Source organism: the organism of the source record quoted next, unplaced genomic scaffold (assembly GCF_019419815.1).
Source record: "Pyrus x bretschneideri cultivar Hongxiangsu unplaced genomic scaffold, Pyrus_bretschneideri_v1 Contig9, whole genome shotgun sequence".
In the NCBI taxonomy this organism is placed as follows: domain Eukaryota; kingdom Viridiplantae; phylum Streptophyta; class Magnoliopsida; order Rosales; family Rosaceae; genus Pyrus; species Pyrus x bretschneideri.
The window spans coordinates 603284-626617 of NW_025999831.1; the positions used below are offsets into that span (position 1 = coordinate 603284).

The window sequence follows — 23334 nt, forward strand, 5'->3', positions numbered from 1 at the left end:
TAACTTTTCGAAATCATTAATTTGTCATCGCATCCTAACTTATTTAAGTTTTTCATTCAAAATAAATCATGTTCGAGGCACATGACTTATGTTCAAGATTATTTCTGTCATTTAAGATTTCACAAGTTCTTTACTTTTCTTTAGCAAAACTCTTAAATTTTGTGTTTCGACTTCCAAGGGTATTCATGTGGATCATTTTGTTTGAGCAACGTATATGCATCTACAACTCCATTTCTAACACCAAACCTCAACTCGTTTCTCATATTACAAGGTCCATATAAAATTGATTTCATGACATACTAAAATGAACACCCTAGAATTGTTTTGATCTAATGCAACTTAATAGAAGAACGTGGGGTGTTAAAATGACAGAAATAACCCTGAACACAAGCTATGTGCCTCACACATGACTTATTTTGGATGGAAAACTCAACGGAGTTCAGGTGAGAAGACAAATTGATGATTTCAGAAAGTTGGTATTATAAATTGTTTAAAATTGTAGTTGATATGACAAATTGAAAAATGAGTACAAGTTCATATGACATTTAAAAAAAAAAATTAATTTTTATTAGAAGGTTTTTAAAGTTATAAAGAAAAAAAATAAAATAAAAAGAATGCAGGCTGTGGGGTTCGAACCCACGCGTACTTATGTACAGCAGATCTTAAGTCTGCCCCCTTAACCTCTCGGGCAAACCTGCTTCACGTTTATAATTGGCTAAAGGCTTCAATTTATGTAACTTCACATTGAATACAATTATGCAAGATACAATAATAGCACTGCTGCCGCTGCGCGTTTCGTGAAACTTAAAACCCTAAAACAAAGCAGAATTCGACATCTTCACAATTCGGAGGTTTCACAGCCATGGCGGAGCACTTGGCATCCATCTTCGGCACAGAGAAGGACCGCGTCAACTGCCCCTTCTACTTCAAGATCGGAGCTTGCCGGCACGGAGACCGCTGCTCCCGCCTCCACACCAAGCCCAGCATCAGCCCCACCCTTCTTCTCTCCAACATGTACCAGCGCCCCGATATGCTCACCAACCCGGGCGTCGACCCCCAGGGCCAAGCCCTCGACCCCCGCAAGATCCAGGACAACTTCGAGGTCCGTCAGTTTCTCTCTCTCCCTCTCTCTCTCTCTCTCTCGAATTGGGATTTTGTTTTTGGGTGCAGGATTTTTATCTTGAATTGGGATTTTGTTTTTGAGTGCAGGATTTTTATGAGGATCTGTTCGAGGAGCTGAGCAAGTACGGACAGATCGAGAGCTTGAATATCTGTGACAATTTGGCTGACCACATGGTATAATTTTCAATTTCTAGGGTTTTTTTTTTGTGTGTAATTTTTTAGTTTTTTTTTTTTGTTTGACTAATTGATTGTGTTTTGCGTGTATAGGTTGGTAATGTGTACGTTCAGTTCAGGGAGGAAGAACATGCTCAAGCTGCGCTTCAGAATCTCACTGGGAGGTTCTATGCGGGTTAGTTCCCCTTCTTTTTCTTATCTTGGTATGTTACGAACATGGTGGTTTTTTCTGCCGCTGTAATATGTTTTGCCAAAGTCCTTTTGATTGATTTGTGATCTGTTGGATGTATTGTGCTACATGACAGTTCAGTGTTTATTGCTCATTATTGCTGAACTTCCAACTTAGAGCCGAGCTATTAATGAGGACTGGGTTTATTTTGAATTTTCGATTGATTGAATTTTTAAGCATGCTGTCTATCAGGGCTGGCCTTGAGACTGTTGGATTTAGGATGAAAGCAAATTGTGCATTCACACAATCGCACATAAGAAACTTCTTTGTATATTGTTAGAAGACCATACGTATGTAACAGATTTTCAATCATTTGAGTGAGTTGCTCAAATTTTAATATGTGATGGTGTTGCATAATTATTTCCTGGCTTGGCATTATCATAAAGTATGACAATTCCATGGATAAGATTAAATAATAAATCTGGTTTCAGGTCTTTAGGTATTGAGATTCAAAGTTTCAGACCATGTCCAATTTAGCCCAAGTGGGTTGGAACGGCCGAATTAGGTTTTCTGAGCTACAAGCATTGTACTTTGGTCCGTCTTTTAATCATCTTAGATTATGATTTGATGAACTACATTTGTTCAGGTAACTCATAGTTGTTCAAGGATATGTGTATATTGGATGTACTCTTGTTTTTCCTTTAATTGGACAAACCTTGAATTGATGCTTATCTATTATAGAGACGGATTAGTTCTTATATGTTTACATGTGTCTAGTTCTACTCGTCCAAACATACTTTATTCATATTTATATCTAGGCCGAAAGGGGGAGTTTCGTTCCATTGACCATAATGTTTACCTATTAGTAGATCACAAAATTACTTTAAAGAAGAAATAAAGGATAAAAATGTCGTTGTTACATAATGGTTGTAGAAATGACTGCATGGTTGTCGTGTAGTTGTTGGACCATTAAATGAAAGCAAACGTATTTAATTCCTCAGTAACTTCTAAAACTGTTAATCATTACAACCATTTGCAAGTTAAGGTAATGAAGCTTTATCCTTCAGCATTGAATATATTGGTAGGATTCCATTCAATTTGAGTTATTTTGAATTGTATATGTATGAATCTGGAGAGTTTTAAATTTTCTTGTCGGCCGGTGGTGGTGGCACTCTTATTGTTCTCTGATCTTTTTCATTGTTTTTCTTTCATTACAATGATAGTACTATTAGTATTAGTGGAACTACTGCTATCATGCAGTTACTAACGTTTTGGTAATATGATGAATGTTAAACATTCTAGGGCGTCCCATCATCGTCGACTTTTCCCCCGTGACGGATTTTCGTGAAGCTACTTGTAGGCAGTATGAAGAAAATGTATGCAATCGAGGTGGCTACTGCAACTTCATGCACTTGAAGAAAATTAGCAGGTGAGATGGTACTTTTCTCTTGTTTTGCAAACAGCATGATTTTCATAATGACTTGTTTGTTTATGCACATACTTGTGTCAATTGTTAGGGAGTTGAGGAGGCGGTTATTTGGGAGAAACAAGCGAAGGCATAGTCGCAGTCGAAGCAGAAGCCGCAGTCCTCAAAGGCATCATCGTGGTGGTTATCAGGAGCGCCCACATGGAGGTCGTGGTTTCGGTAGAAGAGGAGAAGATGACAGAGATCATCGTTTCAATGATAAGAGCAGGAGGCCTAGAAGCCGCAGTCCTGGGCGTAGAGGAAGAAGTAGAAGCCCTGTGGGTGCTGGGGGAAGGAGGAGGAGTCCTCCAGCCAGGGAAAGTAGTGCCGAAAGAAGGGCTAAGATCGAACAATGGAACAAGGAGCGGGAACAGGTGGACTCTGGAAATAAGTATGATGACAATAATAACAGCAACAATCAGGATGATCAATGGAATGGTTCTGCAGAGAACAATGATCAGTACTACGACGATCCTCATCAGCAGCAGCAGTAGCACGTTAGATACAAAATTAATCTTCCTGCTTCCAAGATCAAGCCTCAGTTATTTCAAGCAGCTTACTGTGCTACTTGTATACAAGATGGCTGTTGTCCAGGAACTATGTCCATTATCTCTAATGTGATGGATTTTGGAGGCGGTAAGGTAATTTCGCGATCTTGGTGCAGGAGTCTGCCGCCTACAATGGTGAGTTTTTATTATAGGAAAGATCCTAGTGTACGTGAAGAGACATGAATGTTTTTACTGGAATTACAAGATATTTTCTGAGATGTCTTGATTAAGTTCTTCAAACCTATGCTGTTAGAAGTGTTAGCGTGATCTTTTGTTGCTGCTTTTCCTAATTCGGGTGACTGACGGTGATTATATTATTATTCCTGCTACTTCCTTTATTCCAGTTTCTGTAGCATATGGCTCCCTAGTAGTTTTTTTCCCTGCGTGTCTGTAGGCCTTTAGTGCAATTGTAATTCTTGCTTCGGAAGAAATCAAATAGCAGTTTATTGTTTTTATCGAAAAATCGCCGTCTCATCAAGTCTCAAAAGTAATTAATAACTGGTTCTGTTTTAACCAGCTTGGATGAGAATTGACTGCAGTTGATATGGGAGGCATTTTCTTATAAAATTGTTCTGAATTATATGGTTTTCGAATTTGAGATGTTATGAGTAACCGTTGCGTTATTTTACATAGGTGTTCGTTGCTTTCGTTTCTTACCAAGAATTGGTTATTCTCGTGTTTAGAATTTCCGAAAACGGATTTCAGTTAATGGAAAGTTAAGAACACCTAGACACCATGACATTTGAACACATGATATACGAGAAAATACCGTTCTCGTTCCTTGGTTGCCGGCTGCGCTGGTTGGAGTGTACTTCTGAATCCGCAGGAGCCACAAACGGGCCGCGCTGGTTAGAGTGTTCTGTCTGCGGATTCAGAAGAACCATTGGCAAAATTTTTCGACATGATTCAGAAAATATGCAACATGACGCAAGAAGTTGGACGTTCTTGTCACATTCGACGAGCAAAATACTCTTACCTCAACAATATGAAGAAATGGAGCGGGGAGCACTAGAGCCTAGGTGGGGTCTTTTTTAAGTACTTTTCTCAATGAACTGCAATTTCGTTTTCCGCAATTCTACACACGAGACGACCAGATCTTGGTAAGAAACGAAAGCAACCAACAGCTACGTAAAATAAAGCATCAAAACGTCTTAAATTCTCATCCATGCTGGTTAAAACGGAACCAGTTAGTAACCAATAATCTCCGTTTATCTTGCTAAACCGAACTTCTTTCTTCTGATCAAAATCCCAAAAAATCACCATGTAGAGGGCGGATAATAATCTGCCTTTCACTTTGCAGCACTGTGCTTTGCCTTTGTATGGCTTTGCAATGCACCATCCGAGTTAAACGACCTGCGTGAAGAACAGGCAAGAAATTACAATTCCGTTTACGAATAAACAGACACGAGCAAGAACTGAAACTTATTCAAAAAATGAAATAGAATTACCTGTTGCAGGGTTGGCAATGGAATGCACCGCCTGATTTAGGAGCCTGCTGCTTTGACTGGTCGGACGTAGCTGGTTTTTTCCCAGTCTGCTTTGAAGGGTGTGGAGTTGCTGTGTGGACGCTGCCTTTCTTGCTACCTGCACCGACAAGTAGCAGGCAATTAAACATCTCCGCTTATATAATGGTCAGACGATCATCTCCATTTCAAATCGCCGTTGTGTGACAGGGAACATATAACATATCCAATTGAAATGATACTACAGACAGCACCCAACACAAAATGTTTATAAGTTAAAATTTGGCAAAGTACATGTTTAAATTTATTAAAACTTTGTAATATGCGTCATCCACAGCATACACCAAAATGTTTAAAATGGTAACAGAATGAAAAATAGCATCGGAAGACAGAGAACTTTACCAATCTTTTCAGGAGTAACAAACTTTGGCTTCTTGTCATTAGCAGGTGTTTTAGAAGACTCAGCAGGTCGCTTCTTGCCAACATCAGCCTTGACAACAAAACAGACGAATATATTTACTTAGCAGTGATAATTTGATAACAAAAACAACACAGAAGGGATATAAGCACTGTCAGACATCAAAAAGTAAAGGCCTTCATAATAGGAGCTTTATTACCTTCTTCGGAGTCTCTTCATCCTCTTCACTGTCATCACTGTCATCGTCACTGTCAGAATCATCATCACTTTTGTCAAAATCTTTACTGCTATCTCCCTCAGCCAAGGCCTATAAAACAACTCAGCAAGAAGATATATTCAGTATACATTGTCTCTGGATAATACCATGCAAAATCACATCAACAAAGTTAAAACAATAATTTGTAATAAGCCAGAAAAAGTTCTAAAAATTCAGTAATCAGTTTCAAATGCAAGAAGTCGATTACTCCAGAGTGTTGTAGACATAAATGCCAAACTTCTAGTAGTCACATCTGGGAAATTTCTGTACACAAGTACGAATGCTCTAGAGCCCAATAATTGTTTCCGATACCCAGAATCTATATTTCTACCTAAATAAAGCTTTTTGTGTTCATATTTGTTATGGATTAATACCGCGACTAAATATACCTAAAGAACAGAGATTATGGGAACCTTTCTAAACAATTACATAGAAATCACATGTATAATACGTCCCAGAACACAAGTCCAATATTATATATAACTTGGGCAATGAACATGTTTGTTTCAGATGTACTTTTCTCAGTTAACCACAGTAGGTAAATTACCGTTAGACATTCACATCTGGTAAAATATTTCAGTTATCGAAAAGGATATTCAAACAGAATTGAAAGATGTGAATACCTGATGACCAACAAACTCTTCATCATCAGATTCATCATCATCATCGCTACTAGCTTCCTTCTGCTTAGATTTAATAGGTTTCTTAGCTACCTCAGTACCATTAACCTTTGCTTTTCCTGCAAGCCAACTCGTTCCAAATCACAAAATAAAGTTATTAAAAAGAAGAAGAAAAGCCTCAAATCCCAGTAATAAAAAATGAAGCAGCATTATCTTTTACCCTTATCAACCAGAGTGGGTGCCCTAATAGGTGGTGCATCCTCCTCTTCAGAATCTAGAAGAAAAAACAGATCAACAGCTTAAGAATCAAATGCGTTTGGAAGTTAGAACTATGATAAAACCAAATATCAGAATGGTGACTCACCAGACTCCACAATAGTGAAGACAAAACATAGCAGTCAAGGATTTAACAAAAAATTCAATGATCAAGAAAGTAATCTGAGAACAAGTAACATGTAAGACACACCAGTTAACATGAAACATCATTAAAAAAAAGGATATCACAAAGACTTATATCCAGTGAAGTGGACGCTCCCATTTTTCCAGTTATGGGATAGCTCAAATTTCTCATCAAACACAATATCAAACATTAATTGAGGGGATTTCTCAGCAGAAAGAAACCCAAGAACAAGTTTCAGATCGCCAACTTTTGCAAAGAGTGAAATAGGATCGCTTCCCTTCGCTTTCTTAAGGTCATCCAGACAAGCCTGCATTATAAAAATAATTTTTACACAAACTTGCGCTACCTATTAAAGGCAAAAGAAACAGAAAAAGAAAAAATAACGGTCACAAAATTTTACAGCTAGCTGAGTACCTGCGAAAGATGCAGGAGCTTTTCACCAGGATCAACAACAAGTGACTGACCACTTTTTACCTCAGCACCTGGACATTGAGTCGCATTAAGTAGTAATTAATAACTGCAAATTTGAAAGTAAAGAGAAAAAAAGGACATTGAGGGAAAAAACGTAAGAGATGCCTATTTTGCAATAAAAATTAAACATGGGAGGGAAAAAACGCAAACGAGATTCCTGAATCACATCAACCCGATGCAAAAACAATTATGGAATAGATATCACATTCTATTCAATAACTTGAAACAGATAACAAATCATCCTTAACATATATCACATACAATTGTATTCACCAGAAGCACATTGCATCGGTTCAAAACGAAATACAATGATTATAATTTTGTTACCATAGCACCATAGCACCTTCAACATGTACAAAGAATTAACACGTGCATTACTGTAACTAAGAAGTAGGAAGCCACATGAAGAAAAATAACATGGAATCTTAAACGTTAACCATCTCAACAAAAGAAAATTAAAACTTATGCTAGAGCAGAAACGCAACGCATGCCAAAAATCCGAGTTAAACATGTCAGCAACTGAAAAAAACATTTACAAACTCAGACTAAATATATTTTCCATTTATTTTCTCGGCAAACAAACAGAGTGAATTAAGTTCTAAATAAGCAACAAGAAGCCACAAAAATACTTGTCAAAACATTTTAGAAAGAAACAGAAGCTAAAAAACCTAAGTCAAGCGCTACGAAAATTAACCACACTGGTCCTGCCATTTTCCCTAGTTTTCTCAGCAACCAAACAGCAAAAGAATGCTTCATCAAAAAAAAAAAACAGCAAAAGAATGTATGAATTAAAAGCGCAAAACCCATACATAAGTAAACAAAACCCTAAAAAATCAACAATCAAACTTAAATATACTTTCCATTTATTTTCTCAGCAAACAAACAGAGTGGATTAAGTTCTAAACGAAGAACATGGAGCCAGAAAAATACTAACAGCAAAAATAATTTTAAAAACAAAAAAAGGGCTAAAAAAAACCTAGACTCAAGCGCTACAAACTTCCGACCCACAGCATAAAATTTTAACCAGACTAGTACCGTCATTTTCCAGAGTTTTCTCGGCAACCATACAGCAAAAACGTTACAAATAAAAACGCAAAATTCGTAATGAGAAAACAAAACCCTAACAAATCAAACGATCAGGGAGCGAGAGAAGTTTTCAAAATTACAGAGAGAGACAGAGGAATACCCCAAAACTCCATTGCTTGCTAGTGCTAGGTTTTCTACAAGGCTTTGCGGAATTTTCAATTTATAATTTTCGGTGACAATTTTAATCCTGAGGAATGAGGCGGATCATTTTATATGGAGGCTCCATCGGGTTCTTCCCTAGAGAGATTTTAATGTGCCCGCGTTATTTGTACGGATTTTTTAAAAAGTTTCCTTTTCCCCAATGACATATAACGTAAGTTTACGTGCTCGTGTTACTGACACAATGAAATAATTCTCGTTTTAACAGTGAGATGAAGAGTGAGAACGTTTCACATGTCAAAAGGTTAAAGCCCCACCGGTTGAGAGAATTTTCAATGAGCCAGTGCCAAGCTTGACTGGTTCAAAGATTTTTAAGCATGTCTGGTCTGATACATCAAATGTAATAATATAATTAATTAAAAATTTAAAAAAAATTATTTCGTCCAATTGTATGATAATATTTGACATGCCGAGCAGTAGTTTTCAACATACTGAAAATTTTCACCGACTGGTTCGGAACCCAGAGGCTGATGAGTGACCCAGTCGCGGTTAGAGGCCAATAAAGTATGCAAATTTTAATTTCATAAAATACCTTTCTGATCAAATTTCATAAATACCTTTATTTCCTGGACAAACAAACTTAAATACAAGGCTTTTGGAAGAAAATAGTTAAAAATAATACAACGAAAATTCCAAATTATACAACACATTTCCAATCGACGGGGTAAAAAATAGAATTACAAAGAATGTAAATCCTTTTGAACAAACTAAGGTCAATTTGTAGATGGAATTTCTAAATCTTCCTAACTTCTTCTGGGATTCATTCAACACATTTCACATAAAGAATGGACGAGCAGCAGGATCAAAATGAACTTCAATAACGAATCGCAAACTTCAAATAAAGTTACGCCAATTGCCAGCTACCGATTCTTTCTATTTCTCTGTTTTCTTCGCTTGATTCCTTCACGTACTCCTCCTTCTCGTTCAACCACAGGTCTGCAAACTCGCAATGCTTCCAAGCTTCAAACCACGGTCCTCCACGAGTGTAGTGTACAGCCTTGGGTTGTGTTTGGGGATCATTTTCAACAACCTTGTTATGTCCCTCAAGAAAATTCCATACAAAGGGGATCGACCCTATTTCATTATCCTCGAGCCACTGAAACCTGTGAAGAAAAGCACCCGTTTCCTTGTTCACAACCTCGGGTGTCAAGACCTTGTTCTTGGGATGCCCACAGTTGTACAATACCATGGAAGACCAGTTCTTCCTCGGATACACAGTTTGAACGGCTCCATCCATTTTTGTTGTCTCTTTTGGAGTATAATCATGTTGAACACACATTATAGCGTACTTATCGTCAATCAAGTCCCGCAGCTCCTTAATGTCAGCAAGGTAAAGAAAATCACAATCCACAAACATTGCCCAACCTTCATAATTCGCCAAACGTGGAGTCAAGAACCGAGAAAATGAAAACTCAGTGCTTTCAAACTGCCCTCGTTCACGCCAGTACAGGCCATCCTTTCGCAGATCTGATTGTTTGATTGGTGTGATCTCAACAGGGATTGAAGACCGCTTCAAAATTGAGTGGCAACAGACCTCATATGCAAGATCTTCACGCGGATCATAACCCACAAAGATCTTAAAGGGTTTTTCCTTAATGTTGCCATTAGAACTCACTGGATGAATCTTCCCATCACTCGAACTCATCTTAGCTGATAAGATGGTACCTCACTGTTCAGAATCCAAACAACATGCAGATGATTATTCAGACAATGAGTTTACAAATAAGCAATGAAAATCGTTGGCCGATAGAGAAATTTTCATGACATGGAATAAACCATGGATTATAAGACAATTTCTCTAAAATCCAAGCAGGGAAATGGCCGATCATACAAATACCGAGTTTAACTAGTCGATTAATTGCTGAACAAGGAAAAGATTATTCCAATCGACATAAGCTGCCACCAAGGCACTCAATTCACAGATCCGAATCAAAATTCAAAGACAATAACAAAGGGATTGTTCTTATTTACTAGTTCGAGATCTAAAACATCACAAACAACAACACTAGTGTGTTAGTAAGACCCCTGTTTGGTTACCAAGAAAATGAAGGAAAATTGTGGGTCTTAACACTCTCTGCTGCAATGGGTCAATTATTCATTTTCCAAAAATATGGAATTCTAGTTTCTGAGTCTCAATTTGGCAAAGATTAAGGATCCGAGCATTTAATTCCTAAATTTCCATCATTTTCAATTAAATTAAACCAAAAACAAAAAAGAAAATTCTGGGTTCTGCGTAATAAACCAAAATCAAATGCATACATCAAGTGCAACTTAATCACCATATATCCACGATCAAAGATATTCATACAAGAAATCCAGAAAACCCCATTTTTTGAGTTTTAGAGAAATGCAGAAACACAGAAGCCAAATCGTAAACGTCATAAACCCAGAAATACACACAAAGTTGCAAAACTGGAGAGAGAGAGAGAGAGAGAGCAGTACCTGGAGAGTGGAAATGGCGCAGATCTTGCTGCAACTGCGGTGGCGGTGGCGCTTGTATTTTCCTTTCTTTTCTTTTCTTCAACTTTCCGGGAAAATTTATATGAGACGACTGAGATCAGATATTTTCAATTCAATGGTACAGAAAGAGAGGGAGAGAATTGAGCGGCAGCGGAGTGAGTGGCTGGGCTTTGATTTGTGCACATATATAAGGAGGGAGATTTATTATCATATGAGACAGAGATCATGAGATTCACGTTAAACTGACCATCTATATGGCCTCGACCTTGAAAATAATTTACACGAAACAAGCACGATATTATTGTATCGTTGTTAAACCGACACTGAAAAACTATCTAATTATACCAATAAATATGTAAATATGTATTATCCTATTATAATACTACCATAAAGATGTATGTAAATCGCTCTCCTTGCTGTGGTGGCGTTTTTTTATTGGGATTGGCTTCTCTGCAAGTTCTTATATATTCTTATTTCCTTCTATTTGTGCAATCACGTTAAGTCACGTTAACATTTTATATCACTATTGTTTTTTATCTTATTATCTTTATATAAAAATTAATATAAAATATTAATATGATTTAATCGTAACCGCATAAAATAAGAAATGACGAGAATGTAAGCAAACTGAGAGAGCAGAGAAGCCGAATCCTTTCGGTGCGTGGGGTTACCGCGTATGAATTGTCAATGCCCATTGGCATTTTTTATTTTTTTTGTTTGATCAAAGAGATTCATTTAAAAAGGAGACAGAGCTTCAAAACAAAACCAACAGACCAAGACAGCGCACAGCTGAGGCCAGCACAACTATACCATGTCGGTGCGCCCACAAATCTTACTGACCTAGTTACCACGTGTGCATTTAAATATAAACCTGTTTTTTTTCTTCTCAAAATTTTTTTCCATTAACTTTTCTAAAATAATATATATATATATATATATTAGTTTATCTTAATTATGCGCAATAATTTAAAATAATTATTATCAGCATTTAAAAAATTTCATTCTACACTCCTCACAAGTGTATTTTTCTTTTTAATTATAGGAAATTTAGAGTGCCAAATGAGATTTTTGGAGTGCTATTAACAATTCCTTAATTTAAAAGGAAATGTTATTGGTACTCCAAAAATCTCATTCTACACACCTCACAATGTATTTTTCTTTCTAAATATAAAAAATTTAGAAGTGTAGAATGAAAAATTTGAAATGTCAGTAACAATTCTGTTAAATCGTAAAAATTTCATAATTAACAAGTACCAGTTAAATACCTTTATTTGTAAATTAAATGTTTCAGTTTTGGACAAATATAAATAATGAGTTATGAACGGTGAGAGATTTGATTTCGATCCACAGAAGCCAAATCCTAATTATTAATTTAACTTAAATATCTCATTCTTTCCCAGCCTCGCACGCGCATGAGATGCTTTCCTTCTTACATCCATGGGTGCTTTCTTTCGCTTTTCCTTTTTTTACTTATTGTATTTTTATCTATGATGATTTAGTCCAGTAACAGTGTGACACATTATAATATTAGATACTATTATGTTAGCAGGCGTACCTATTTAATTGAATTTAAATTTCATGGTAGTCGGAGGAGATTCTCTCTTGAAATCAAGGGGAAAATATTGTAATAATCCCTCAACTTTATCCGATTGAAAAATGGTTCCTCAACTAAAAAGGCATGACCATTGGTCCTTAACTCTTCAAAACGTGCAGCTATGGTCATTATCATCTACTCTATCTGAACTTCTATCAAAACGAGTCATGTTAGAAAGATCATTGTTACAATTGAATTAAAGTTGAGGGACCATTGCTCTAATTAGGTTAAAGTTAAGGGACCATTTCTTCAATTACATTAAAATTGAGGTAATTTTGACATAAGTTTTAAGGGAATTGACGAAAATAATCATAACTGCACTTTTTGATGAGTTAAGGACCAAATGGTCATAGATTTTTAATTTATGGACTATTGCCCAATTGGACAAAGTTGAAAGACTATTGCTACAATTTTCTCTGAAATCAATGCATAATCCAAGAATACATCCCAATATGTGTGTGTGTATATATATTGGGGTTTCCGAATCATTCATTTTCCTATCTTAATCAGAAACAAGATTGTATCAGAAGGGAGTCTAATAATTGTTTCGTAATCGAAACAATGTGGCTCACCAGCACAAATTATTGGGGAAGAACTAGATGCAGCTTTTGATTCTGTTTATGGCCATCATAGTCTAGAAAAACCCGTTCATACGGCAGTGTTTATTCCGGCTTTCGGCACGTAATCACCGAATACTTGATTAGGTCTTCTTGAATCCTTGGATCATCAATGGCATTACCAATGCTCCTCTTATTGTTTTTATCCCTGCTCAATTCAAATCAAGAAACACAATTATTCAGCTTTTCGACCAAAAGATTTCGAGAAACGCAATTATATAGGATGGAATAAATGAAAGTTGAGACTGTATCTGCAACCACAGATAGAAACATGCAGAAATCAACTGATGTAGCATGAAATGTGCATCACAAAACAATTTATTGGGAAGAAACGCTAAGTTCGTACCGGTGAGTAACAGCGATGTAAAACCCTTCCATGTCAATGCCGAGCGAATAACTGCAGGCCAAAACGGGGCAACATAAGGGGACCAATCTTCCGCCTTGATGTCCTGCCATGGAAGGTTTCAGATGTTATTGCAGGTTGATGTAGAGACACTGAGTTGTTAGCTCAAAAAGACTTGACATGTTTTGAAGGGATTTAGTCCAGCCAATATTTGAGCAGGAAGTCATTTCCGCACGCCCATTTTCTCCCCATGCACATGCTTGTTATATGGATCTAGGAAAATCATTTCAATATTTGAGCAAGTAATTTACCTCGAGCGAGTGGGACTCGAGTAATTTGAGATAATCAGCAGTGGAACACCAAGCTGGAAGATAGAATGAATTGCATATCCTGTCCAGGAGACTCTTCTCATCTGGCTTCAAGGTTTTTTCAGAAGCACCAAGATCCCTGTGGCACCATGTGACAATAATTATTGTTGCTCCTGGTGCAGCAACTCGAACCAACTCGTTCACAAACTGCACAGTTTTAAGAAGAGACCGAAGAGAATATTAGGGCAAGTATTTATACAAGGAGTTTAACACAATCTTTCTACGTTGTAGTTAACTATACTTGCGGACAAAGTACGATAACGTATCATGCAATCGTATTTACCACATATTGACAATTGTAAATTCACAGTATCAACAATATTAAAGACATCAATAGCATATTTGACTATATATCAAGGCATGCCCGTATTCAAAAAGTGCAATTAACCACAGCGTAGAAATTTTACAAATCTTGCCCTATTATCAAACCAGTCCAGTGGAAAGAGGTATTACCTTGGCTTTGTCAGGCATGTGCTCTCCACTCTCCATGGACCATACCAGATCAAATTCCCCGTCAGGAAATGGTTGGTCCAGAGCATCTGCAACTTGAAACGAAGCCTGCAAATGATGAACAAAAGTTCTCTTCATTTAACTGAGTTATGGAACATGTTACATCTCTATCATCAACCAAAAGCTTACATTGGGATCCGTTCACATAATACAGATATACATAGTTGATGTTATTGACAACAATACATAATGGTGCAACAGTGAAACTGAAGAATTCGCAGATACCTACCCACATAAATGGGTCCCACGTGGATCCAAAATATAATTATCCGTTCTCCTAGACCCCGTGGTCTAAGGATCCGTTCTCCTAGACCCCGTAGTCTAAGGATCCAAACTGTTTGTGTTTATTTACCTTTTTTCTCCTCTGTCGTTGAATTATAGAACGGTCATTGTCTATAATTTTTTACGGGAACTCTGATAAACGAACAGGTTTTGTTTGGGGACCACTTTTTGGAAGAGCAAAAAGCTGCGTCTGGCAAAGATCTTCAAAGTGTTTTTAGATTATAGAAACATTAAGAATTGATTTGATATGGATGTGCTTTTATAAAAAGTGGATATAAAAAAAAACTGAGTTAAAAATGATGTTTGGTAAACACTTAAAAATAAAAAAGCTGAAAACATGAAGCAAAAAAAATAAGTTTATTCTCGTAGCACAGTATAAATAGTTTTTTTTTTTTTTTCAAAGTACAGCAATACCAATTCAACCCTAAATTAGAGCGCTTTTCCAGGAATCACTTGTGCTTTTCAATAATTAAAGCACTAGATCAGTAGTAAAAAGTTACAACGTGCTTCTCATAAAAGAAGTTCTAACAAAAGCACGCTCGAGCAGAAATGCTTCCTACAAAAAAAGTGTTCCAATTAATCGGATTCCGGCTTAAGAACCGATAAGGTGGGGATTACCTGGTTGGCTAACCCTTGAGCAGCAGCAAGAGCATTGGCCCTTTCAGCCTGCACAGGGCTGAGGGTGATGCCTTTGGCATTGGCCCCATATTTACTAGCCAGATATCTGGAGCTCCCTCCGATCCCACATCCCACATCCACCAAATTCTTAGGAATTCTAGTTGGGGGCTCCTCTGCAAAAACCAATTACAAATTTAAATTACACTAATACCCCAAAACTATCACTAATTAATCAAATCACCCACAATTAAAAGATAAGATAGAAGGAGAGTGACCAGAAATGCCGGCGAATCGCAGGACCTCGTCGATCATGCGAATCTGGGCGGCGCGATGGTCGGGAATGGAGACCGAAACGTCGGCGTCTGGGTCGTAGTATCCGTGGTGCATGTGGTCGCCCCAGATGTTCTCCCACAAGCCAGACGACTCGTCGTACAGCTCAGCAATCCCCTTCTTCAGCTCCACTGCCTCCATCGCCGCCGTCTCCGCCACCGCGTTCAGCCTCCTCAATCCTCTTTTCCTGGAGCTCGCTCCGACCACAACTGTACTAGCACGATTGCGACGGTGGCACATGGGAGGCAGCACTGCTCGTGTAGTCGTCGACGATGATAATCCAGCAGTCTGGTACGATAAGCATGCCATCGGGACTAAACAGAACAAATTATTAAAACTCACAGATCAGAAATTCAAATCCAAAAAATATAAGAAAAACCCAACAGATTGAATTGTTTGTGGCAGAAACCACCTTGAAGATTTTAATTAGCAAATCAGTCCTCTGTTATATGGTTTTGAGACGCCGCAGCTCTACCTGCAGAAGCTCGATGAGGGAGAGAGAGAATATGATACGAGAGATTTGGAAAGTTGGTGGCTCTTGAAAAACCATACGGCACGTGTGGACCCATGTCAGTATAAAATAGTGACGATTGTTTTTAAATCAAAATGATTCTTAAAATTTGCATAACATATTACTTTGGTCTCTAAAATTAAAAATCAATAGAATAACAGAATGACCAAAATAATGGATGGTAGACAATGTCAGTGACCACTTCTATTGATTTTCAATCTCATGAACTAAAGTGATGTGTTAGGAAAATCTTAATGACTATTTTGGCTAAAAAGCTATTCTTTTTTAAAGAAGATATCAAAATTATTTTTTTTCTTTTTTGGTCAAACAAGATTACTTCCATTAAAAACTAGTACAAGGCTAAAAAAGAGTTAGGTAAACAATAGCAAATAAAGTAAAAGACTCAAGTAAAATGAAAGTTACAACTCCAGACACAACATGAGGCCTACACAAACTTAGGCCTGATAGCTGCAAGAACAAACAACACAAAACCCTAATCTCAAACAGCACCAGACTGCCTCAACTATCATGTCCTCAGAGGGAGCCAAACTCCTAATCGAAAAAGTAGACACCATATCCAAGTCTCATTTACGAATCCTTGCAAATATATACAAACAAAGTATCTTATGGTAGAAAGTGAGACTAAGGGGTATGTAAAATACCCTAAGTGTGGCGGATGCACATAACACTTGGTCTCGATGGGGATCCCGCATGCCGGTTGGTGGAAGGGAAGTGAAGAAGGGAAGTAGATATGAGATTAATTTCTGATCAGAGCCCACAAATCCGAGCACATGAAAGGGTAGGGATGGAATATCACAACTAATGAGCAAGCAAAAAACGTTGAATAATAGGCATGTAGCCCAAATTTGAGACAAGCTCAGGAGATAATTGAGACCAGGCTCAAAGAAAATTGAGATAAAATTTGAGAATAACCAAAATAAAAAAGAAAGGACGAAGAATTGAAAGGGGGAAAGAAGATGAGGTGGGATGGGTAGAGGAGATGAAAGGAGAGGAAAGAAGGGAAATGACAAGGGAGAAGGGAGGGAAGGAGGAGGAAAATGAGGGAGTAGCGGGCTATCGCCTACCCCGAGCAAGAACAAGGGGCGGCGGCTGAAACTTTGACACTAGGGTTGAATTTCTTCTGAATCTGGATTTTGAAGAGCAGCGATTGAGAGAGCTCTATTCTCGTCAAAATCATTTCTTATGCAAGTGAAAGATGATGGACAATAAAGTTTGTTTTGGCAAGTTGATGTCAAAATCATTTCATTTTAAACTCTAAGACGAATTAGAATTTACTCTGCTATTATCTTTTTTTTATTTGCACAACAATTAACCTTTTGAAATACGTCCAATTTTTAATGACTTTTGACTTTTGAAATAAGTCTAATTTTTAGTTACTTTGGACCCATATCAAAAGACCCCTTGATTGTAACCTTTAGAAGGAAGCATCTTTGACTCACCTGATGGTCTCATATCCAATTGGAAAAGAGTTCTATCAAATTTAATAAGCTTTGTCTACGTGACACAAATTTGACATCACATCAGTAAAAATATCAGACACGTAATTTACACATTATCAATTAAAAATCATATTAATGAGTTGATTAATAGAGGTCTGACATTCCAACAAATTCGTAAATGAATGTATGACATTACAATGTTCAAAAGATGAAAGAAAAAAATCATCCTTCCTATATTACTATAGGTGAGGTAGAAAGGTTGAGCGGGCATGAGTTTGTTATTTGACCCAAAATTAGGGTGTTCAAATGTAATTTATCAAAAATGACAAGATGCGAGGCGAGCTCCAATAAGCAGGAGTGTCATTGCTGTCAAACAGTAAGGAGCAGAGCTACTTGAGCAGCTCTCATTCTCTTCAATCATGGATCTGGGTCATCTTCTACACCTCCTAATTCCCTCATGGAACTCTGTAAGTACCCCTCTCTGAATCAATCTCACCATTCCCCTTAATCCCCACTTACGCTAATTAATTATTAATTAGTCAATTTCTTGATCCGTAATATTCAGGTTGCTATTCTAGCATCGTTCTTCACTTACTTGGCCATTGCTGGATCTTTACTGCCCGGAAAACTTGTCCCCGGAGCCACCCTACCGGACGGCTCTCGGCTTCATTATCGATGCAATGGTGTGTTTTTTGAATGCATCCTTACTCGTGCACATTACCTGTTTGTTTAAATGCTTGTGCGGAGCTGGTGTGCCTTTGTTTGGAGAGTTTGATGTGTTTTTAACCTGTATTTATTTATTTGTAAGGTCTGCTATCACTTCTATTGCTGGGTGGGCTTCTTGGGTCGGCGCTAAGATGGATATCGTATCGCTTACTGTATGTGGTCACTCCTACTTCAATGTGGTTTTTTTCGGATTGTTAATTTCGTTGTACTGACCATTTGTGTTGATGCTGTGGCGATTTGGTTTTTGTTCTTGAGGGTTCTACTTAATTGCTTGTTCAAATTTACATCCAACAACAACAACAACAACAACAAAGCTTTATCCCACTAAGTCGGCTGTATGAATCCTAGAAAGCCACTGTGCTTGGTTTAACTCCAATTTTTGTTCAAATATGTTGCGAAATTACACTTGCTATCGATCATTTTGTGGAATTGAAGATGATTTCACGACCCACATATTGGAAAATTTTTGAATGATACCAACTGTTATTTAAGGCAAATCAATTAAGTAACCCAAACGGGGTTGATGCATACTGGGAAGTAGAAGTTTTTTTTCCATATGCATCTAAATTCACCCATGCTCTAAACTTATCAAAATCAATCCATCATAATACATAGTTTAGCTGCTTTCAGTGTTACATCTCTCTCTCTCTCTCTCTCTCTCTCTCTCTCAAAGTTGTGCAAATAAACTTTTGGAGATTATAGTTGCCAAATTTTTGTTATTAGTGTCGCTCCAATTTTGACTGAGTGTATTAACATCATAAGACTGTTTGCAGGCAATATCAGATAGAGGACTCGAGCTGTTATCAACAACCTTTCTGTTTAGTGTTCTGGTAAGTTAGCGAATCTATTCACATAGTTTTCTATGTTCCAGTTACAGCATTTGAAATAGACAGTAATGTCGCTGTTGGTAAAATGCGTGCATAAACCTTGGTATGATTGTTCAAGATAAAACTATCTTTCTATCAACTCAGACAAATGTTATGGATTAAAAAGTGAGCCTATCAATGTTTCTGGTTTGTTCTCATGTGGAAAAGATTCCATATTGGCATTGCCACAACCTCATTGTAGCTGGGAGAGTGTTCACTTTGAAATACCAAAGATAAGCCAAAACTTCAATATGAAATTAATTGGATGGGAGAATAATTACTTCATTCTGGCATGCAAAGATATATGGATAAAAAATTTGAGTTTTCAAGTAGTGTTTCATATTAATGTATGCTTCATTTACCTTTTATGGGACCCCACATGGTAAAGAAGAAAATGTCCACATTAACTTTTATTTAACCATATCTTCCATTTTCAGTGGATGAATAGTAGATCATTATTGTTAGGTTTTCTTCTCTTATCAATACTTATGTTAATTGATATGCATTTGTTTCTTTTAAATGTGTATTATGTTAGGTCACAATCATACTTTACGCTGTGGGCTGCAAGTCAACCAACCGGGGTTCTTCCCTGAAGCCTCATGTCACAGGGAACCTTCTTGAGGACTGGTAGTTTAAACATATTGTCTAACTCATTCCAAGTGATCTCCATTGGGTGAAATGGTTTATATTCATATACGATATACCAACTGGTAAAATTTGTTTATAAATAAATAAAAAAACATGTATATATAGTGGTTTTTCTAAAAAAATTCTTTTTGCCTCCCTTATGAGAATATTTCCATTTTCTCAATTAGATGAAATTGTATAAAGAAAGTGTTAGGAGCGGATTTATAGAGGGTTTTTAATACTGATACCGTGAAACCTGTCTTATCATTCCTATCCTGGAGTCTGTGCCATCTGCATGATTAAACAACCTGAAAATTCCTTGGTTCTGAAATTCACATGCAGCATTATACTTTAATTATTTAAAAGGGTTTTGATTCAAAAGCAGATTTGTTGAACAATCCTTTGACCGCCGAAAAGAATCCCTGTGTTGTGCTTTAGAACAAACAGAAATAGATTACTATCTTGATTATTTTTGTCTTCACTGCTTCATCATCTGCAATGTGATGCTTGACTACTCTTTCTTTTATTGTCTTAAAATTGAAGTGTGCATTTTCTGTATTTTACTTCAAACCCTTGTCGAATGCATCTTCCAGTTAATTGATATGGACACTCTAACTTTGTTTAATAGGTGGTTTGGAATACAGCTTAATCCTCAGTTTATGGGCATTGACCTCAAGTATGTAATCCAGTCTTCAAATATTCATGACATGTTCTAACACACACCCATAAAGTTAGTATACTACTATGGTCATAACAATCTCTTTTTGTTAATGTCTTAATAATTACTTGTGATTTCAAACCTTTATTATCTTTCTTACCTGAAATTTTCCCCTGCCCCTTCTGTACAACAGTTCCCCATCTCTTACTGCAGTCTGAGTTTGACTCCTTTCCTTTTCTATATTTCTTCCTTGTTTCCTCTTATTTTTGGCCAGAGCTTGGTCCTCATAATTTTACCATTTCCTCTGATTGCTATTACATTTTATACCTACTTGTATAAGTGAGACAAAATTAGCCATATATATATGTGTGTGTGTGTGTGTGTGTAAAAGAGGCTAACAAAGAGAGATTCTCTTTTGCAGATTTTTCTTTGTTAGAGCCGGAATGATGGGCTGGCTATTTATCAACCTTTCGGTTCTCGCCAGAAGTGTTCAAGATGGGACCTTGAGTCAATCAATGATCCTATTCCAGTTGTTTTGTGCGGTAATCTGGGACCTTATTTTATTTGTGTATATTGTTTCTCTACACGTTTTAATATGAGATGCGCACAAAATTATCATGTGGGCATCATCACCCATACTATGATAGGAATTAAGCACGCAACCCTTGTCCTCCACTTCCACATTTCTCCTTCCTGCTCTGTGTGTGTGCGCATGTAAGGACAGATGCATGTTCGCATTTGTATATGTATAAATATTCTTTAGTTTACTTGTTGCAAGTGATTGCTGAAGATTCTGTCATTTTCTCTCTTTTATTTTTCAGTTATACATCTTGGACTACTTTGTTCATGAGGAGTACATGACCTCCACGTAAGTAAATTACCATAACGTCTATCTGAATAATCCTATTTAGTTTTATCCCGTGCCACTGTTTTCTTTTGCACTATCAAATATCTTTTCACAATATGCTTCCCCTGGCAGACTGCCTCATACACATTCTCTGAAAATATGCCTGAGACACAATTCGGATTGTAGCTTTTGTCATTTCCGGATTGCTTGATTTAGCCATTTATTTTGTTTGTTCCTATGTACTTCGAGTTGTATATTCATTTTTATTTTTTATCTTTGGACAGTGAGGAAAGAAGTCATTATGTTTGTTCAGCTATGTTTCTTCATGCTTCCCTTTCATTGTCTTTTTGATGATGAGCAACTTGTCAATTTGAGGCCATTATATGTTGTCTTTTCATATTCGATTTATTTTTACATGGTTCGCCCTTTACAGATGGGACATAATCGCAGAGAGACTAGGCTTCATGCTGGTATTTGGAGATCTAGTCTGGATTCCGTTCACTTTCAGCATCCAGGCATGTAGCCTGAACTAGAGCTTAGATAGCTCAACTGGTTTTTTGCACCCAGACACATTCTTGTGCACACTAAAGACTTGGATTTCTGTGCTTCCATACTCTTTGGTTGAGAACTCAGTTTATCTATTGTCAGAACTGTAAAAGATAAAGCACGTTTGGTATAGATTCTATTAAACAGGAGTAATTTAGAAGCAAAGTCGAAACTCTTGGCCATTATTCTTCATTGTTATTAATATCTGCATTGTCATTTCCTTTGGTAAAGGGATGGTGGCTTCTGAGCAATAAGGTGGAGTTAGGAACAGCGGCTGTTGTAGCAAATTGCTTGACATTTCTGATTGGGTAATCTTCCCCTTGTAGTTGGGATTTGAAACTTTATAACCTAATTACTCTTTGTGCATTTGCCAACATTAAACTTTTCATTTCCGTACTGGTCAGGTACCTTGTATTCAGAGGAGCCAACAAGCAAAAGCACGTCTTTAAGAAGAATCCCAAAGCACCTATATGGGGTAAGCCCGCGAGGGTCATTGGGGGAAAGTTGCTTGCTTCTGGTTATTGGTAAGGTTCCATCAATCACATTCCTTATCTTCCTTTCTTTTTCTCATCATTTTTGTCAACCGTCTTCTGATCTCTACATATATAAACTGATAAAAGTAAACAAAATCGTAACCGGACGAACATCACCATGCGAAGATATTATTTTGGACAATGTCGAATCAATTCTGGTACTTCTAGAGGTATAAGGAAATAGAGATGAGAAGAAAGAAAAAATGACAGTGACTTGAATACGAAGTTCATCATCTACATTCTGATTCTTTTGGTGCAGGGGAATTGCAAGACACTGTAATTACCTCGGGGACTTGTTACTTGCATTGTCTTTCAGCTTGCCTTGCGGGATAAGGTAGTTTCGCAATTCCTGCAAAAATGCTCCTACAAGTTCCTTACAAAACGATTCTCCATTTGAAATGCCGTTCCATTTTGCAGTTCCCCAGTTCCATACTTCTATCCAATTTATCTTCTTATTCTGCTCATATGGAGAGAAAGACGAGACGAAGCTCGCTGTGCTGAGAAGTATAGAGAGATCTGGGCCGCATACCGCCGGCTTGTTCCATGGAGAATATTACCTTATGTTTATTAAGCTTCCTGACTCTGCACTTGTTAACTCTCATCAAGTTTAACTTGCAGTGGAGCTCATGCTTTCTTGTTTGTACTATAAAAATGCACTTCATCGTGACTGTTGAGTTACTTCAGAAAAACGTATTGCGTCCTTTTTGACAAAGTGCCTGCACATTTAACTATCTTTGTGAGTTTCGGGAATATCCCCATTCATAGGTCCAAGATCCACATCTATGAACTGAAGGGTCCGAATTAACTCTGCAATCAATTGTTAGAAACTAAACGGGGTGTATTCCATCCACGATTTGGGCCCCTTTTTTTAAGATAGTTCTAATTTATTTTCCTCATTGTCTTGAGGTAATATGTACAAGAAACTGGTAAACATCAAGATTCTAATGTGGGCTTGGCTTGGGCTATTTGGCCCACAGTTATTACGTGTCCTTTGATTTTTAACAGATCGATAATAAGACTATTTAATTTGCAGTAAGAATTCAAGCTCGGGGTGTAAGAGAATGTTTTATTCTGACCGACTGACTTA

General features: G+C 37.3%; 5 protein-coding genes and 1 non-coding gene across 6 annotated transcripts; 2 read left to right on the forward strand and 4 right to left on the reverse strand.

Moving 5' to 3' along the window:
* Nucleotides 1-615: 615 nt before the first annotated feature.
* On the reverse strand, nucleotides 616-698 carry TRNAL-UAA. The gene has a single exon. It is a non-coding gene; the product is annotated as a tRNA-Leu (tRNA).
* Nucleotides 699-847: 149 nt separating this feature from the next.
* Nucleotides 848-3816, forward strand: LOC103944310 (splicing factor U2af small subunit B). The gene is made up of 5 exons (XM_009354738.3): nucleotides 848-1102; nucleotides 1210-1296; nucleotides 1390-1471; nucleotides 2768-2894; nucleotides 2983-3816. The coding sequence occupies exons 1-5, from the start codon at nucleotides 863-865 to the stop codon at nucleotides 3422-3424; spliced, it is 978 nt and encodes a 325-aa protein (XP_009353013.1). The 5' UTR covers nucleotides 848-862; the 3' UTR covers nucleotides 3425-3816.
* A 585-nt stretch (nucleotides 3817-4401) lies between these two features.
* On the reverse strand, nucleotides 4402-8471 carry LOC103944309 (histone deacetylase HDT1). Its single transcript, XM_009354737.3, has 10 exons — nucleotides 8293-8471; nucleotides 7050-7117; nucleotides 6737-6942; nucleotides 6600-6613; nucleotides 6456-6509; nucleotides 6239-6354; nucleotides 5559-5666; nucleotides 5344-5431; nucleotides 4927-5062; nucleotides 4402-4831 (listed from the first exon to the last, which is right to left on the reverse strand). Exons 1-10 carry the CDS (start codon nucleotides 8303-8305, stop codon nucleotides 4768-4770), a joined length of 867 nt encoding a protein of 288 aa, XP_009353012.2. The 5' UTR covers nucleotides 8306-8471; the 3' UTR covers nucleotides 4402-4767.
* A 385-nt stretch (nucleotides 8472-8856) lies between these two features.
* On the reverse strand, nucleotides 8857-11231 carry LOC103944308 (protein CDI). Its single transcript, XM_009354735.3, has 2 exons — nucleotides 10794-11231; nucleotides 8857-10020 (listed from the first exon to the last, which is right to left on the reverse strand). The coding sequence occupies exon 2, from the start codon at nucleotides 9994-9996 to the stop codon at nucleotides 9196-9198; it is 801 nt and encodes a 266-aa protein (XP_009353010.2). The 5' UTR covers nucleotides 9997-10020; nucleotides 10794-11231; the 3' UTR covers nucleotides 8857-9195.
* A 1502-nt stretch (nucleotides 11232-12733) lies between these two features.
* On the reverse strand, nucleotides 12734-16049 carry LOC103942764 (tocopherol O-methyltransferase, chloroplastic). Its single transcript, XM_009352971.3, is given in 8 exon segments — nucleotides 12734-13111; nucleotides 13114-13170; nucleotides 13369-13471; nucleotides 13677-13880; nucleotides 14187-14291; nucleotides 15144-15316; nucleotides 15419-15787; nucleotides 15886-16049. Coding segments are annotated over 7 exon segments (1050 nt in total). The 5' UTR covers nucleotides 15783-15787; nucleotides 15886-16049; the 3' UTR covers nucleotides 12734-13067.
* A 1702-nt stretch (nucleotides 16050-17751) lies between these two features.
* On the forward strand, nucleotides 17752-22914 carry LOC103942763 (delta(14)-sterol reductase). Its single transcript, XM_009352970.3, is given in 14 exon segments — nucleotides 17752-17911; nucleotides 18010-18127; nucleotides 18253-18291; nucleotides 18294-18322; nucleotides 18944-19000; nucleotides 19572-19663; nucleotides 20292-20339; nucleotides 20743-20863; nucleotides 21143-21189; nucleotides 21602-21683; nucleotides 21946-22022; nucleotides 22119-22238; nucleotides 22507-22581; nucleotides 22665-22914. Coding segments are annotated over 14 exon segments (1107 nt in total). The 5' UTR covers nucleotides 17752-17863; the 3' UTR covers nucleotides 22819-22914.
* Nucleotides 22915-23334: the final 420 nt, after the last annotated feature.